Source organism: Capricornis sumatraensis, chromosome 20 (genome assembly GCF_032405125.1).
Source record: "Capricornis sumatraensis isolate serow.1 chromosome 20, serow.2, whole genome shotgun sequence".
Taxonomy (NCBI): Eukaryota; Metazoa; Chordata; class Mammalia; order Artiodactyla; family Bovidae; genus Capricornis; species Capricornis sumatraensis.
In genome coordinates, this window is record NC_091088.1 from 51,807,485 (window position 1) to 51,821,500 (window position 14,016).

The 14,016-nt window shown below is 48.1% G+C and overlaps 1 protein-coding gene across 2 annotated transcripts; it reads left to right on the top strand.

Annotated features, from left to right (window-relative positions):
• Window positions 1–1,417: 1,417 nt before the first annotated feature.
• Window positions 1,418–11,055, top strand: PROSER3 (proline and serine rich 3). Of its 2 annotated transcripts, none has more exons than XM_068992731.1 (9): window positions 1,418–1,473; window positions 2,596–2,723; window positions 2,811–2,920; window positions 3,750–3,832; window positions 3,967–4,076; window positions 9,296–9,489; window positions 9,630–10,593; window positions 10,693–10,774; window positions 10,929–11,055. In XM_068992731.1, the coding sequence occupies exons 1-9, from the start codon at window positions 1,418–1,420 to the stop codon at window positions 11,053–11,055; spliced, it is 1,854 nt and encodes a 617-aa protein (XP_068848832.1). The 2 variants fall into 2 exon arrangements, with proteins under 2 accessions (XP_068848832.1, XP_068848831.1); XM_068992730.1 differs by having other exon boundaries at window positions 2,814–2,920; window positions 3,934–4,076.
• The last annotated feature ends 2,961 nt before the right edge of the window (window positions 11,056–14,016 follow it).

Consider the following 14,016-nt stretch of genomic DNA (forward strand, 5'->3'; position numbering starts at 1 on the left):
TCCCTTTGGCCATTGTCCAATTACTTTTATTTTCCTCTCTATCATTGGTCGCCTTAGAGACCGCTCTCTTCCCGCGCCGGCAGTCCCAAAGAGGGGCGGGGTTATAGAGTATTGCTAAGCGACGAAGATGCGCTCCGGGTGAGTCCGGTGACCGAGCAGAGCCGGCGGAATCTGCAAGGTAGCTGCAGGATGGACTTCAGGTGATGGATTACAGGAGGCCTGGGGAGGATCAAGGGTGAGAGTAACACAGCCTAAGATCAGGTTTGCTACGTTCCAGAGTCAAGGGTGCTCAACCTTACTGGAACTACAACTCCCAAGATGCTCCACAGCCTTAAGCGGCTCCGACCTTGGACTTTACCACTGCGGGGGTTCCATAGCGTTTTACGTTCCGCTAAGTGGCCCTAAGGGCTTTTTTTTTTTTTTCCTAAAAATGTCTGGGGGCACCTTGGGAATTAAGATTCGTAATTTTGAATTTGCTCCAAGACTGCCACGGGTGTCTTGCTTAGGCGGAGCCCAGTGACTATAGGAATTGTAATCCATCTACTCCTCTCCTTAATGTCCCAAGGACTTATGGGAAATATACAGTGATAGGGTTTAGCCTTGGCTCTTTTCCTGACTTCCACTCCAGAGTCACCAGAAACACTGCGAAACAGATGTATGTAGATGCCCAGCCCCCTTCCAGATACTCTGATTCTTTTGATCTTGGGTGAGGACCACGCCTCTGTATTTTTAAAAGACTCCTCTTAGACTGGATCCAGGGTTACGAATCACCAACCAACAGTTCCCGGGTTCTCTTTTGAGACTGCTCCAGGGACTGGTGGGAATCGTGCCTCCAGTGTCATTATCTTGAATGTACAGTGGTGCTTCATGGAAATTATAGTTCTTCTCTTCCAGGATTCCGTGGGAACCGTAGTGTGGTTTGAAGCCACTACTGGCCATTCTGAAGCTAAACCTGGCACCCCCAGGTGAGGACACCCCACAGAGAGTGCTGTGTGCCAACCAGTAACAAGGGAGTGACGACTAGAGGGAAGGAAGACGTGATGAGAGATGGGGGTGAGAGATTAAAAGAAAGCCTCTCCTCTTTTCCCCATGGCCTTGCCCTTGTCCTCCACCACCTAAATCCCTTGTCACCTCCCCAATCACTCTGAGTTGTTGCCATTGTGGGATGTGTTTCCTCCCCTCTGGACTGAGATTTCATATGTGTCTTCGTTTCCCTACAGGGATGACTCCTCAGCCTCACTTTTTCTTCTCTTCACCTCCTCTGTATTAGACCCTGAGCCCATCCACATCCCAGAGATCCAGACTTCCAGAAGCTTCCAAGGCTCTGGCCACAGGCCCCAGCTCCCCTGAGCTGTTTGAGGAGTCCTGGCCATCCAGCTCAGGGACCCCTTCCCCACCCAGCACCGCTGAGGGCCAGATGAGAGCCTCCCCACCACCCATCGTGACTGACAGTGGGGACTCCGTGGTGGCCAAGTAAGTTCCAGTAGCTCTCAGGGAAAAGAAGGGTTTGGATCAGTGCGAGGGGGCAGACATCCATAATAATCATCCTAGCCAGAGCTGCACTTTTAGGATCATGCTTCATTCACATTACCAAGTGCTCTGGAGCTGGATTCAAATCCAGGCTTTATCACTGTACAATCCTGGCCTCAGTTTCTTCATCTGTAAATTGAGGATATTAATAGCACATATGTTCTGGGTCTGTTTTAAGTTTTCAATGAATTACCATCAGTACCGCATCTGTAACAAACAATAGTGAGCCACATAGTGAGCCCTTGGATTTGTAGGATCCAAGTTCAGCTGCTATAAGAAGGAGTCCCAAATGAATCGTGCCTTAAACAAGAGTGTTTATCAATATGTCTCCCTCACATAACAGTCCAGGCAGAAGCAACCAGGGCTGATATGCTGCTAAGCTGCTGCTGCTGCTGCTGCTGCTGCTAAGTCGCTTCAGTCGTGTCCGACTCTGTGCGACCCCATAGAGGGCAGCCCACCAGGCTCCCCCGTCCCTGGGATTCTCCAGGCAAGAACATTGAAGTGGGTTGCCACTTCCTTCTCCAATGCATGAAAGTGAAAAGGGAAAGTGAAGTCGCTCAGTCGTGTCCGACCCTTAGCGACCCCATGGACTGCAGCCTTCCAGGCTCCTCCGTCCATGGGATTTTCCAGGCAAGAGTACTGGAGTGGGGTGCCACTGCCTTCTCCAGGGCTGATATGGCAGCCACATAACTGAGGTGTCAGAGACACAGTTTCCTTCTCTCTTGTTGCTCTCCCTTCCCTAGGCTGTTACCCTTTCCTTCATGGCCCATAATGGCTCCCAGCCATATCCACTTTCCAGAATTGCATCTTGTGGTCAGGAATATACATGGCCATAAATCTGCAAGGGTATCTAGAAAATGTATTTATAGAAGAGTGGCTATGTCCCCAGGGTTATATCGTCTTACATAATATTGCATTACTGTATAAGAAAGGAGAACAGATGCTGAGGATCAACTACCAAGTATTGCTACGGTGCTATATATACATTGACTATTGTGATTATTATTGTTATTATTATTGGGTGCTCCTCATCCCACCCACCTCCCAACTCTCTGATGCTCACAGGTACATAAACCGGTTCCGACAGGCTCAGCCCACAAGCCGAGAAGAACGCCAGTCTGCAGGCCCAACCCCAGCTGACTTTTGGTGGCTGCGGCCTGAATCTTCAGACCCTGGCAGTCAACTTGCAGCAGGTACCTGCTTCAGTCTCATCTCCTCCTGAGCAATACCCCCAGCAGCTCCTCTACCTGCCCCCAACTAAATCAATTGGGGCATCTCAGCAGGAGCCAGTGAACCAGAAGGAAGACCCTACACAGCAGCCCTGACTCATGCTAAGATGGCCAGTGCATCAAAGGCTAAGGCTGTGGCACCCCTTCAGGAAATAAAGCAGGTGACACTGCCACCCACTTCTTTCCCTCCATGCCTGGACTGATAGCACCAGCCCTGAGATAGAACTAGAGTCAGAAATTCCCTGGTGATCTAGTGGTTAAGACTCTCCACTTCCAATGCAGGGTGCGCAGGTTCGACCCTTGGCCAGGAAATTAGATCCTATATGCCACTGCATGGCTCAGCCAGAAAAGAAGAAGGAAAAACAAACAAACAAACATGTAGTAAGCATTAGAGTCAACCCCCAGTTCAAGGAAGCCTAAACAAAAAAGGGAGGCTTTGTTAGCTAGTGTAATCAAGAAATCCAAAACTAGGTGCTTTTCAGCATAGCTGAATCCAGGTGATTGACCAGTATTGGGAGGCACTCAACTCTCATGGCTTTCGGTTCCTCCTTGTTTGGCTCAATCTCAGGTAGGCTTTCCCCTCAAAATAGCTAAGATGTCTTCAGTAGCTGTAGGTGTCTGATATACTTGATTACTCCAGTGAAAAGAGAAAGCTTTTCCAATAGCTCCATCCAAAGCCCCAGGACTTACTCTCATTCACTCATCCTTGTGAGCCAGTCACTGTGAACTGGAGGACAGAACACTGTGACCAGCCAGGCCTGATCAGGAAGGTAGGGTCAACCCTTCTACTATAACAATGACTACACTGAGGGTTATGGATCCACAGAGGGAAACCTGGTCTGTCTTCCCTAAGGAGGAGGAGCAGATTGTCAGCCAGCATGTGAGGATGCCAGGTGGAATGTAGACCTGCATTCAGGCCCTCTGTCCAGAGCCCCTTTCCCAGAAGCCTTTGCGATGGGGGCTAGTCTCTGACCCCCTCTCACCTCACAGAGTCTCAACACATGGAACTCATCCCTGCTAGACTTGGAGACACTGAGCTTGCAAAGCAGAGCTGCCAGGCTGCTCAAACGCAGGTGCCTCCCCCGCCCGCATCATCCTCCCCAGTCCTTCCTCTCCGGGCCCAGGCTGCTGCCTCTGAATCCCCGGTGGCCTCACTTCTGCCTTCTCCCTCCAGCAAGGCCTCCGTCTCCTCCACCTCCTCCCTCAGCCCCAGCGATGGTGGCAGCTCCTCATTCCCTGTCAGCTCTGATGGCCTCTCTCCCTTCTCCATGACCTTCACTCCTGACTCCATCAAGGACCCTGACCTCAGAGCACAAGGTAAGTGCTGGGAGGCGAGGATGAGGGCAGTCTGGGTGCAAATTCCAACTTTTTGACTTATAGCTATGTGACCTTGGGCTTCTCTGCACTTTGTTTACCCAGCTGTAAAACAGGGATAATAACTGTATTCCCCTGCTGTAGGTGTCGTGAGGATTGAAAGAGTTGGTGATTACATGGAGCACACAGCATGGCTCTGTTAACAGTACCTATCATGGGAGGACTTCCCTGGTGGTCCAGTGGTTAAGACTCCACACTGCCAGTGCAGGGGGTGCAGTTTGAATCCCTGATCAGGGAACTGAGATCCCGCATGCTATGAGCCGGGGCCAGAAAAATTAAGAAAGCATACACAGTAGCTCCCATGAGTATGCAATTTCTCTGCATCCTGTCTGCAGTTCTGAACATGAAGCTCCAAAATCAGAAGGCTTGTTGCAAATTTGGCACCACAGCTGATTTGGCAGCAAAATTTGACCTAAATAGTATGAAGAATATTTATATATCTATCTCATTTAGGATGAAGTCATCCTTTTTTTAATTGAGGCATAGTTGATTGACAATATTCTATTAGTTTAAGGTGGATGACATAGTAATTCAAATGTTCATAGATTATACTCCATTTGAAGTTATTTGCGGAGATGGTGATTTAGTGTCCAACTGTAGCCCACCAGGCTCCTCTGCCCATGGAATTTCCCAGGCAAGAATACTAGAGTGGGTTGCTATTTCCTTCTCCAGGGGATCTTCCTGACTCAGGAATAGAATCCATGTCTCCTGCATTGCAGGCAGATTCTTTGTCACTTGGCCACCAGGGAAGCTCTTAACATTATTAGGTTAGCCAAAAGGTTCATTTGGTTAGTGAATACATTATTCAGTAAAGTTCTTGGTGAGAATGAAGAGTATGTCTTTTATTTTCACTTAAAACCAAATAAATTTTTTGGCCAACCCTATATTCTAAAATATTGGCTATCTTTCTTGTGCTCCACAATATATCTTTGTAGCCTATTTATTTTATACACAGTAGTTTTTACCTCTTATCTCCTGTCCCTATCCCACCCTCCCCCTGCTTCCCTCTGTCCTAACCACTGGTTTGTTCCCTATATCTGTGAGTCAGTTTCTGTTTTTTTATATTCATTTGTTTTATTCTTTCAGTTCTACATATAAGTGATAAAATATGGTATTCATCTTTCTCTGTCTGACTTATTTCACTAAGCAAAATATCTTCCCCTCACCCCCAGAAAAGAACCATTTGTGTTGTTGCAAATGGTAGAATTTCATTCTTTTTTAATGGATGAGTAATATTCCATTGTATATATATACCACATCTTCTTTATCCATTCATCTGTTGATGAATACCAAAGTTGCTTCTGTATTTTGGCTGTTGTAAATAATGCTGCTGTTGGGGTGCATGTATCTTTTCAAATTACTGTTTTCATTTTCTTTAGATATATACCCAGGAGTGGAATTGCTGGAATGTATGATAGTTCTATTTTTAGTCTTTTGAGGAATCTCCATGCTGTTTTCCATTATAGCTGTACCAATTTAAACACATTCCCATAAACACTGTACTACAAGGGTTCCCTTTTCTCCACATCTTTGCCAACATTTGTTATTTGTGGTCTTTTTAATGATAACTATTTTGAAAGATTTGAGGTGATTATCTCATTGTGGTTTTGATTTGCATTTCTCTGATGAGTAGTAATGTTGAGCATCTTTTAATGTGTCTGTTGGCCATCTGTCTTATTTGGAAAAGTGTCTGTTCAGGTCTTCTGCCCATCTCTTTAAAAAAAAAAATTTTTTTTTATTTCGTTCGTCAGAGCCTGAGTCTGGAAACACCCATGGAGTCATCCTACGGGGATGGCACTGACATTGATAAAACAGTCTCTGCATCAGAAGAGCTGCCATATGTACAGGGTTAAAATTACTCACAGCTCAGAGTAAGAGGAGGAATAATACAAAGTGGGGCAGGGGTGGGGGTTGTCTAGTGCTTCTCCAGATGTGAACCTGCTTCCACCCGCACCCCCAACTCCGCCACCAGCCCCATGGAAAGCAAGGGACCATGGGCAGGGCCGGTCGCCACTTGGGGCTGCTGGGCAGCGAGGCCAGGCACCCAGAAAGTGGCCTCAGTTGTCCTCAGGCAGATTCTACCTATCTTTTAATTAAGATTTTTTTTAATGTTAAGTTGTATGAGCTATTAATCCCTTGTTGGTCATATCACTTGCAAATGTTTTCTCCCATTCAATAGGTTGCCTTTTTGTTTTGTTGATTGTTTCCTTTGCTGTACAAAACTTTTAAGTTTAATTGGGTCCCATTCATTTATTTTTGTTTTTGTTTCCTTTGCCTTAGGAGATAGATCTACAAAAATATTGCTACGCCATGGCTATGTTATCTTCTAGGAGTTGTATGGCTCAGATCTTACATTTAGGTCTTTAATCCATCTTGAGTTTATTTTTGTATATGGTGGGAGAAAATGTTCTAATATTCTTTTACATGTAGCTGCCCAGTTTTCCCAGAGAAGGCAATGGCACCCCACTCCAGTATTCTTGCCTGGAAAATCCCACAGACGGGGGAGCCTGGTAGGCTGCAGTCCATGGGGTCGTAAAGAGTCGGACACGACTGAGTGACTTCCCTTTCACTTTTCACTTTCAGGCACTGGAGAAGGAAATGGCAACCCACTCCAGTGTTCTTGCCTGGAGAATCCCAGGGACGGGGGAATCTGGTGGGCTTCTGTCTATGGGGTTGCATAGTCGGACACTACTGAAGCAACTTAGCAGCAGCAGCAGTCCAGTTTTCCTAGCAGCACTTATTGAAGAAACTGTCTTTTCCCCATTGTATATTTTGCCTCCTTTGTTGTAGATTAATTGACCATAAGTGTGTGGGTTCATTTCTGGGTGCTGTGATCTATTCTATTCATCTGTGCCTGTTTCTGTGCCAGTACCATACTGTTTTGATTACTGTGGCTTTGTAGTATAGTCTGAAGTCAGGGAGTAAATATTCATTCTACTATGAATCTTATGTAATTTTTGTCTTTGTAAGTAAAAAAATGGTTGAATAATGGCAATTTCACACGTTCAGCTATATACCAGTGTTCTATATACCTGATGTTCTGACCCAGATCCCTGTCAATCCTGTACATACCTAGCAACTTGACTAAAACATGCAAAGTGTTGAACTCTCAAATTTCTGCCCCCGAGATTTCAGAGGTTGGGTTAAAGAGGTGGGTTACTATTTTGTCATCACTGTTGTTACTATTACTCTGTGCCCCAGTTCCTGGGATGCAGTGGTAGCCAGGAAAGAGTCTCTCCATATCTCATGGGACTCCCATGAGTGGGGACAGGCAAGCAGAGAGAACAGAGTGCTGTTTGTGCATGTTGAGTGATCTTGCCCAAGCCGTCCCCTGATTCTTTGATCCTTCCAAGCTTCTCTTTTTATTCACTTCTCCTTCCTGATCCTGTTTCCTCATCTGTAAAATAGGGATAAACCTACTACTTCATAAGTTTTTTGCAGAGTAAATATATGTATTTTTTATGTAACACACATTGAATACGTGTTGCCTGTGAAGCCTGTGTTCGAGATTGGGGATTCCTTAGTGAACCAACCATACATGGTCTCACCTTCATGGTGCTCACAGAATAGTGAGTGTCGGGCACAGAATAGCTGCATAACTCCACAAACAAATATAAGCAGAAATGAGGGTCATGCAGGGGAGACTTGTGATACTGGGATGTCAGAGAAGGCCTTCCTGGAAGAGGTGCTATCTAAGTGGAAACCTGAATGATGAAGGTGAGGACTATAGCCCTGTAGCCTGTACAAAGGACCTGAGGTGGGAGAGAGCACAATGCAGATAATGAACAAGAAAAGGCAAGAACCAGGGGTAGGGGTAGTGTGAGATAAGGTGGAAGATATTGGGAGGGGTCAGATTACATGGGGCTGTGTAGCCATGTGAGGCATTTGGTCATGATCTACTGGGGAGCCACAGGAGGGTGGTGAGCAAGGCAGGGACAAGATCTGTACCGGGTGTTAGCAAACTCCCTGTGGCTGCTACTCGGCTAGGAGCAGAGTAAAGGGAAGTGGCCAGGTCTGGAAATAGACTCACAGGATATAGAGGGGAGGGGAGGAGAGGTCCCAGATGCTGCCCCCTACCCCGCTTCCCCTTCTCTGTGCAGCATTAGTAGGTAGGGCTTCTGAGAGATAATGATAGTCATACTAATCATGACTCATGAAATGATAACCTGGGTGATGGGGAATGATGTCCCTTTGTCCCACAGGCCTGAGGATAGGTGGTGACCCTGCCCTTAGTCACTCCTGTATCCCCAGTACAGTGCTGGACACTGGAATGGAGCACAATTTTGCATATATTTATTTTCTATTTTGCCCTTAGGTCACATATACTGACACCAGGCCCTATTCTTGACACTGGGGATCTGGTAACAGCCTGGCAGATAAAAACTGCTGTTCTTGTGTAGCCGGCATTGTGGAGGGAGAGATGAACAATGAATAAGCAAAGAAGTGTGATCTTTAGTAATTAGAAGGTGATAGGTGCTAAGGAGAAAAATGGAACAGGAAACAGGATGGAGGGTGGTAGGGCTGGGCTATTGCAATTTTGAATAGGGCAGCCATGGATGGCCTCATGAAAAAGGTGGTACTTGGGCAAATACCTGAAGGACTTGGAGTTAATCCCGTGGATGCATAAGTGAAGAGCCTTCCAGGCAAAGGGAACCACAAGTGCAAAGACGTGCTTTTTACCAGGAGAGAGGTACAGCCCAGGGAAGATTCTAAATCAGGAGGGCCCTGACCTGACTCAGGTGTTCACAGGCTCCCTGGACTGGATATGGAGGCCGTTTCAGAGGATGGGAGAGAAGGGAAGCTATGGAGGAAGTTGTTATGGGTTGGCAAGTGAGGGTGGTAAAGTGGGGAGATGTGGGCAGATTCTGGAAGATCTGCCCTGGTCCCTGCTGTGACCACCGTGTCCAGAACAGTGCCTGGCACATAGTAAGGGCTCAGTAATATTTGTTGATGATGAAGAGTCAAATGATGACAGGTTGAAGCCCATGAGGGCTCTCTTCTCCGATTCTGCCCCCTTTCCCCATTTCCCAATCTGCAGGGGACTTGGGACAATATCTGGAGAGCCTGTCTGAATAACCTGGTACTCAAAGGGTGTATGCTAGCCTATCCTTGCTCATCACCCAGGCCCTGCCTTACCCCTCTTCTCTCTACTTCCTCCACAGCAACCCCAGCACCTGCCCCCATCCCTACTCCTGCCCCCATCCCTACTCCTGCCCCGGCCTCCTCCCAGGCACCCCTGCGGCCAGAGGATGACATTCTGTACCAGTGGCGGCAGCGGCGGAAACTTGAACAGGCTCGAAGAAGCCAGGGTGACGGAACCTGGGTGCTGCCGCAGACTACTGCCCTCACCACCTCGGTGAGATGGAGGAGGGAGGAGCCTAAGGGGGAGTGGAGGGAGGATCCTAAGGGAAGTTGGAGGAAGGGGGAGGCTGAGAGGGACTGAGGACTCTCTACCTTTCCTCTCTCTCTCAGGTCCCTTCCCCCATCTGTCCACAGCCATCTCCTCCCGCTGTGGAGACCCTTGGTTCCCTGGGAACCCAGTCTAACTCCATCCCACTTTGGGGCAGTGTCGTTCCACCTGGACTCCAGGAAGCTTTCCGCATGGAGAGGCCTCCTATTCCCCCAGGGTTCTCTCCACACATCTTCTGGGGTCCCAGTCCCCATGGATTCTTCTGGGCCCCACAGCCCAGTCCCTGGATATCTCTTGGGGTCATCCCTCCAACACTCCCGGCCTCCACCCCAGCGCCCCCGGCCTCCGCCCCAGCGCCCCCAGCCTCCGCCCCAGCGCCCCTGGCCTCCACTCCTGCCCCTCCAGCCTCAACCCCCGCGCCCCCTGCCTCCACACCCACGACCCCTGCAGCCCCCCAGGGCCCTCCCACCCCTGCACCAAACAGCCCAGAGGAGCTCGAGAAGCAAAGCTCCAAGCCTCGGAGAAGCAGAGCCCAACGCCGGGAGTCTTCAGGGCGAGTCACGGCCGCGGATGAGCACGAGGGCCCTGGCCCGCAGCTCAGAGGCGCGCTGGGCCAGGTGGTGATGGCTCGGCTGTTTCCGGACAGCCTGGAGGACACGCCCCCTCGGTTTGAGGGCCCGCCTCCACACGAGGCTGAACCTCGGAAAGCCAAGGCCACACACCCTATGACCCCTCGTTCAGAGGTCACGGCTCATCTATCTGAATCACCGGATCGGTCTAAGGTGGTGTCTCGGAATGCCAAGACCATGCTCCCCCTAGCGGGATCAGTGCCTAGGAAAGACAAAGACACTCCCTTGGCTGAAGTCAAGCATCTGCAGCCCAAGATCCTGCCTCCTCCAGCTGAGGTGGTGGCCACTTGTGTTAAGGCCCCGCCCCCTCCATTCGAGGCCGGGTCTCTTGAGGTGGTAGCCACGCCCTCATCCGCTGCTGGCCACGCCCCCTCAGAAGACCTGCTCTCCCAGGCTGCCAGACTTCTGCAGGCTGCGGAAGGTGAGCAGGCGCGCACGCCACGCGTGGCTGCCGTGTTCTGAATGGCAGTCCATTACGCTATGAGTCCGGCCCGTTGAATCTTGCTCCTTTCCCCCTTAGACTCCGATGGGAGCGAGTTCCAGGACGACCCTATACTGCAGGTGCTAAGGATTCAAAGGATGGCGCTGCGGCAGCAGAAAAGGTGACCATCGCCAGGATTTAACACACCCGGCCCCCGAATTCTGAGATTGCCATGTGGTGCCCACCTCTCCTGAACCCCTTTCCCAGAACATAGATAGCCCCAGACCCTAATCCTGAACAAATACCTCAACCTCTACCCACTGTCCTTTTTCCAGGAAAGTGGATGCCCAAATAGCCCGCCTGTTGGGCCACCCTGAAGACCCAGAGTCTCAGTCTCCTCCAGCCAGGTCGCCCCCCCGGGTCCCCAAGGCTGCGGCCGAGGAGGGAAGGAGCCTCTCTTGAGGCCAGACGACTTTGAATTGTATAGATTCTATTTTTCTTAATAAAAAAAATTTTTTTCAGATTACTGGTTGTCTCCGGAAAAGAAGTTGTTTGAAAAGGCCAAAGGTCTTGCTAATTTAGGGAAATAGCTCCCTGTGCCCCCTTCCCCTCCCCCACACTAGCTCTGCCCTGCACCACTTAACTCTTGTTTCTGACCACTGAAGCCAAGTCTCTTCTGCTTTCATCTTTGAGGGCAGGAGAGGGTTTCTGGGCAAGTGGGTCCTCCTGTCTCAGATGAGACCAAAGAAACTATTCTCTGGGTGTGAAGCTTGTAGTCATTAGAGTGTTAGACAATGGTCAGGCCTCCACATCCTGCTTGACCCAGCAGCAGCATTAGGTGAGCTGATCCCCACTCACTCTTTGAAGCACTTCCTTGCCTAGCTTCCAGAACCCCAGCCTTCTCCTCACCAATCTGGTTGTGCCTCATTGCGCCTCACACCTGTCACTTTGGTGTCCCAGGCCTTGACTTTTCTATCTACAATCAGTCCCAGGTGCTCTCATCTGGCTTCATGGTTCTGAACCTCATCTCTGTTCTGACAGACGACTTTGAACTGTACAAAGTCGTACAAATTGTGAACCCCGAGTACTACAACAAATTCCTATCTTCAGCCTAGAACCTCAGGTTCCTATATCCCATGACTTGCTCATCATCCACACAAAAAGTTCTAAGAAATATCTCAAACTCCATAGGTCTTAATCCTTGCCCTAAACCTGCTCCTCCCTGCCTCTCAGCTCCATCCTTCCACCTGCTCAAGTCAGAAGCCTCATAGCTGTCATTGATTCTCCTCACAATCAGTTGACGAGCAAGTCATATCATCTCTACCTTTAAAATCTCTCCAGGGACTTCCCTGGTGGTACAGTGGATAGGAATCCACCTGCAGATGCAGGGGACTTGGGTTCGATCCCTGGTTGGGGAAGATTCCACAGGCAGTTGAGCGATAAGCCTTTGTGCTGCAGGTACTGAGCCTGCCTGCTGCAACTACTGCAGCCTGTGTGCTTACAGCCTGTGCTCTGCAACAAGAGAAGTCACTGCAATAAGAAGCCTGAGCACTACAACAAAAACTAGCCCCCGCTTGCCATAACTAGAGAAAGCCAGAGTGCAGCAAAGTAGACCCAGCACAACCAAAAAAATTAAATAAATAAAAGCTGTGACAAGAAACTATAAGAGTTACCATCACTTAAAAAAAAAAAAAACCCTCCAGAATTTAACCCCTCCCTTGACTCTAGTCTAGACTATCGTCATCTCTCTGGACTATTGAAAAACCTATTGTTTTGTCTTCGAATTCTTTGGCATATTTCCTATCAAAAAATAGGGTCCATGTTCCTTCTTGACACTGGGTAGAACTTTGTGACCGCCTCCACAGAATGCAAAGGAAGCAATTTTACTTTAACTTTCTAAATTGGATTAGGAAAGATGATACAGTTTCCACCTGTTTTTTAAATAATTAAAAAATTATTTATTTACTTATTTATGGCTGTGCTGGGTCTTCATTGCTGTGCAGGCTTTCCTCTACTTGTATCGAGTAGAGGCCACTCTCTAGTTGTGGTGTGCAGTCTTCTCATTGTGGAGGCTTCTCTTGTTGCTGAGAGCAAGCTCTAGGGCACAGGGGCTTCTGTAGTTGCAGCATGTGGGCTCAGTAGTTGTGGTTCCCCAGCTCTAGAACACAAGCTCAATAGTTTTGGTACACAGGTTTAGTTGCTGTGTGGTATGTGCGATCTTCCTGGAAACCCATGTTTCCTGCATTGACAGGTGGATTCTTTACCACAGAGCACCAGGGAAGCCCTCCACCTGGTTTTCTCCTAATCTTTCCCCTCACCTCCTGTGGGAGTCCTGGGATGCTGTATAAAAATGTTCAGCTGCCATCCTGGGTAAGGATTTGGATTATGAAGGTATATGCACTTGCTAGGGGCTTCCCAGGTGGTGCTAGTGATAAAGAACTCACCTGCCAATGCAGGAGACATAAGAAACGCCAGTTTGATCCTTGGGTTGGGATGATCCCCTGGAGGAGGGTATGGGAACCCATTCCAGTATTCTTGCCTGTAGAATCTCATGGACAGAGGAGCCTGGCAGGCTACTGTCCATGGGATTGCAAAGAGTTGAACACAATTGAAGCGACTTAGCACAAATGCACACATGCACCTGTTAAAATTCAGTGAAATTGTGGATTACATTGGGTATATATTACCTGAAAAGAAAAATAAATATTGAACTCTAGTGAGAGATATGCATGCTGAAGTATTTATGGGACAGTATACAGTGTCTTTAATTTATTTTGCTGCTGCTGCTGCTAAGTCACTTCAGTCATGTCTGACTCTCTGCGACCCCATATCCGGCAGCCCTCCAGGCTCCCCTGGCCCTGGGATTCTTCAGGCAAGAACACTGGAGTGGGTTGCTATTTCCTTCTCCAATGCATGAAAGTGAAAAGTGAAAGTGAAGTCGCTCAGTCGTATCTGACTTCGAGACCCAAGGACTGCAGCCCACCAGGCTCCTCCATCCATGGGATTTTCCAGGCAAGAGTACTGGAGTGGGTTGCCATTGCCTTCTCCAATTTATTTTGAAATGTATCCAAAGTTAAATTAACAGATGAATAGAGTAATAGATGTGAGATAAAACAAATATAGTAAAATGTTAATGGTAGGATCTGGGGTGGTTATATGGGTGTAAAATTGTTCAGCTTTGCTGTATGTTAAACAATTTCTATAATAAGGTGTTAAATATGCAATCAGGATTATGTTGATATTTGTATTTACAAAAAAGAGGATAGGATAGATTTCTATAAAAAGCAGCTTTTGTATGTTATAGACATGTTAAATATTTGTTTTCAGTCTTTATGAACAAGCCATACATTTAAGTAAAAAGAAGGAAATAGCTGTTTAGGTATAAGGAGAAAAAAAAGATGTTTATAGCAGCAGAATCTGATT

Bases quoted from the DNA above. Each gene is read 5' to 3' on its own strand.
- PROSER3 (XM_068992730.1), top strand. From the start codon at position 1,418: ATGAGAGCCTCCCCACCACCCATCGTGACTGACAGTGGGGACTCCGTG. The intron at 1,474-2,595 runs GTAAGTTCCAGT...TGATGCTCACAG, and splicing joins GGGGACTCCGTGGTGGCCAA to GTACATAAACCGGTTCCGAC. The intron at 9,490-9,629 runs GTGAGATGGAGG...ATCTGTCCACAG, and splicing joins CTACTGCCCTCACCACCTCG to CCATCTCCTCCCGCTGTGGA.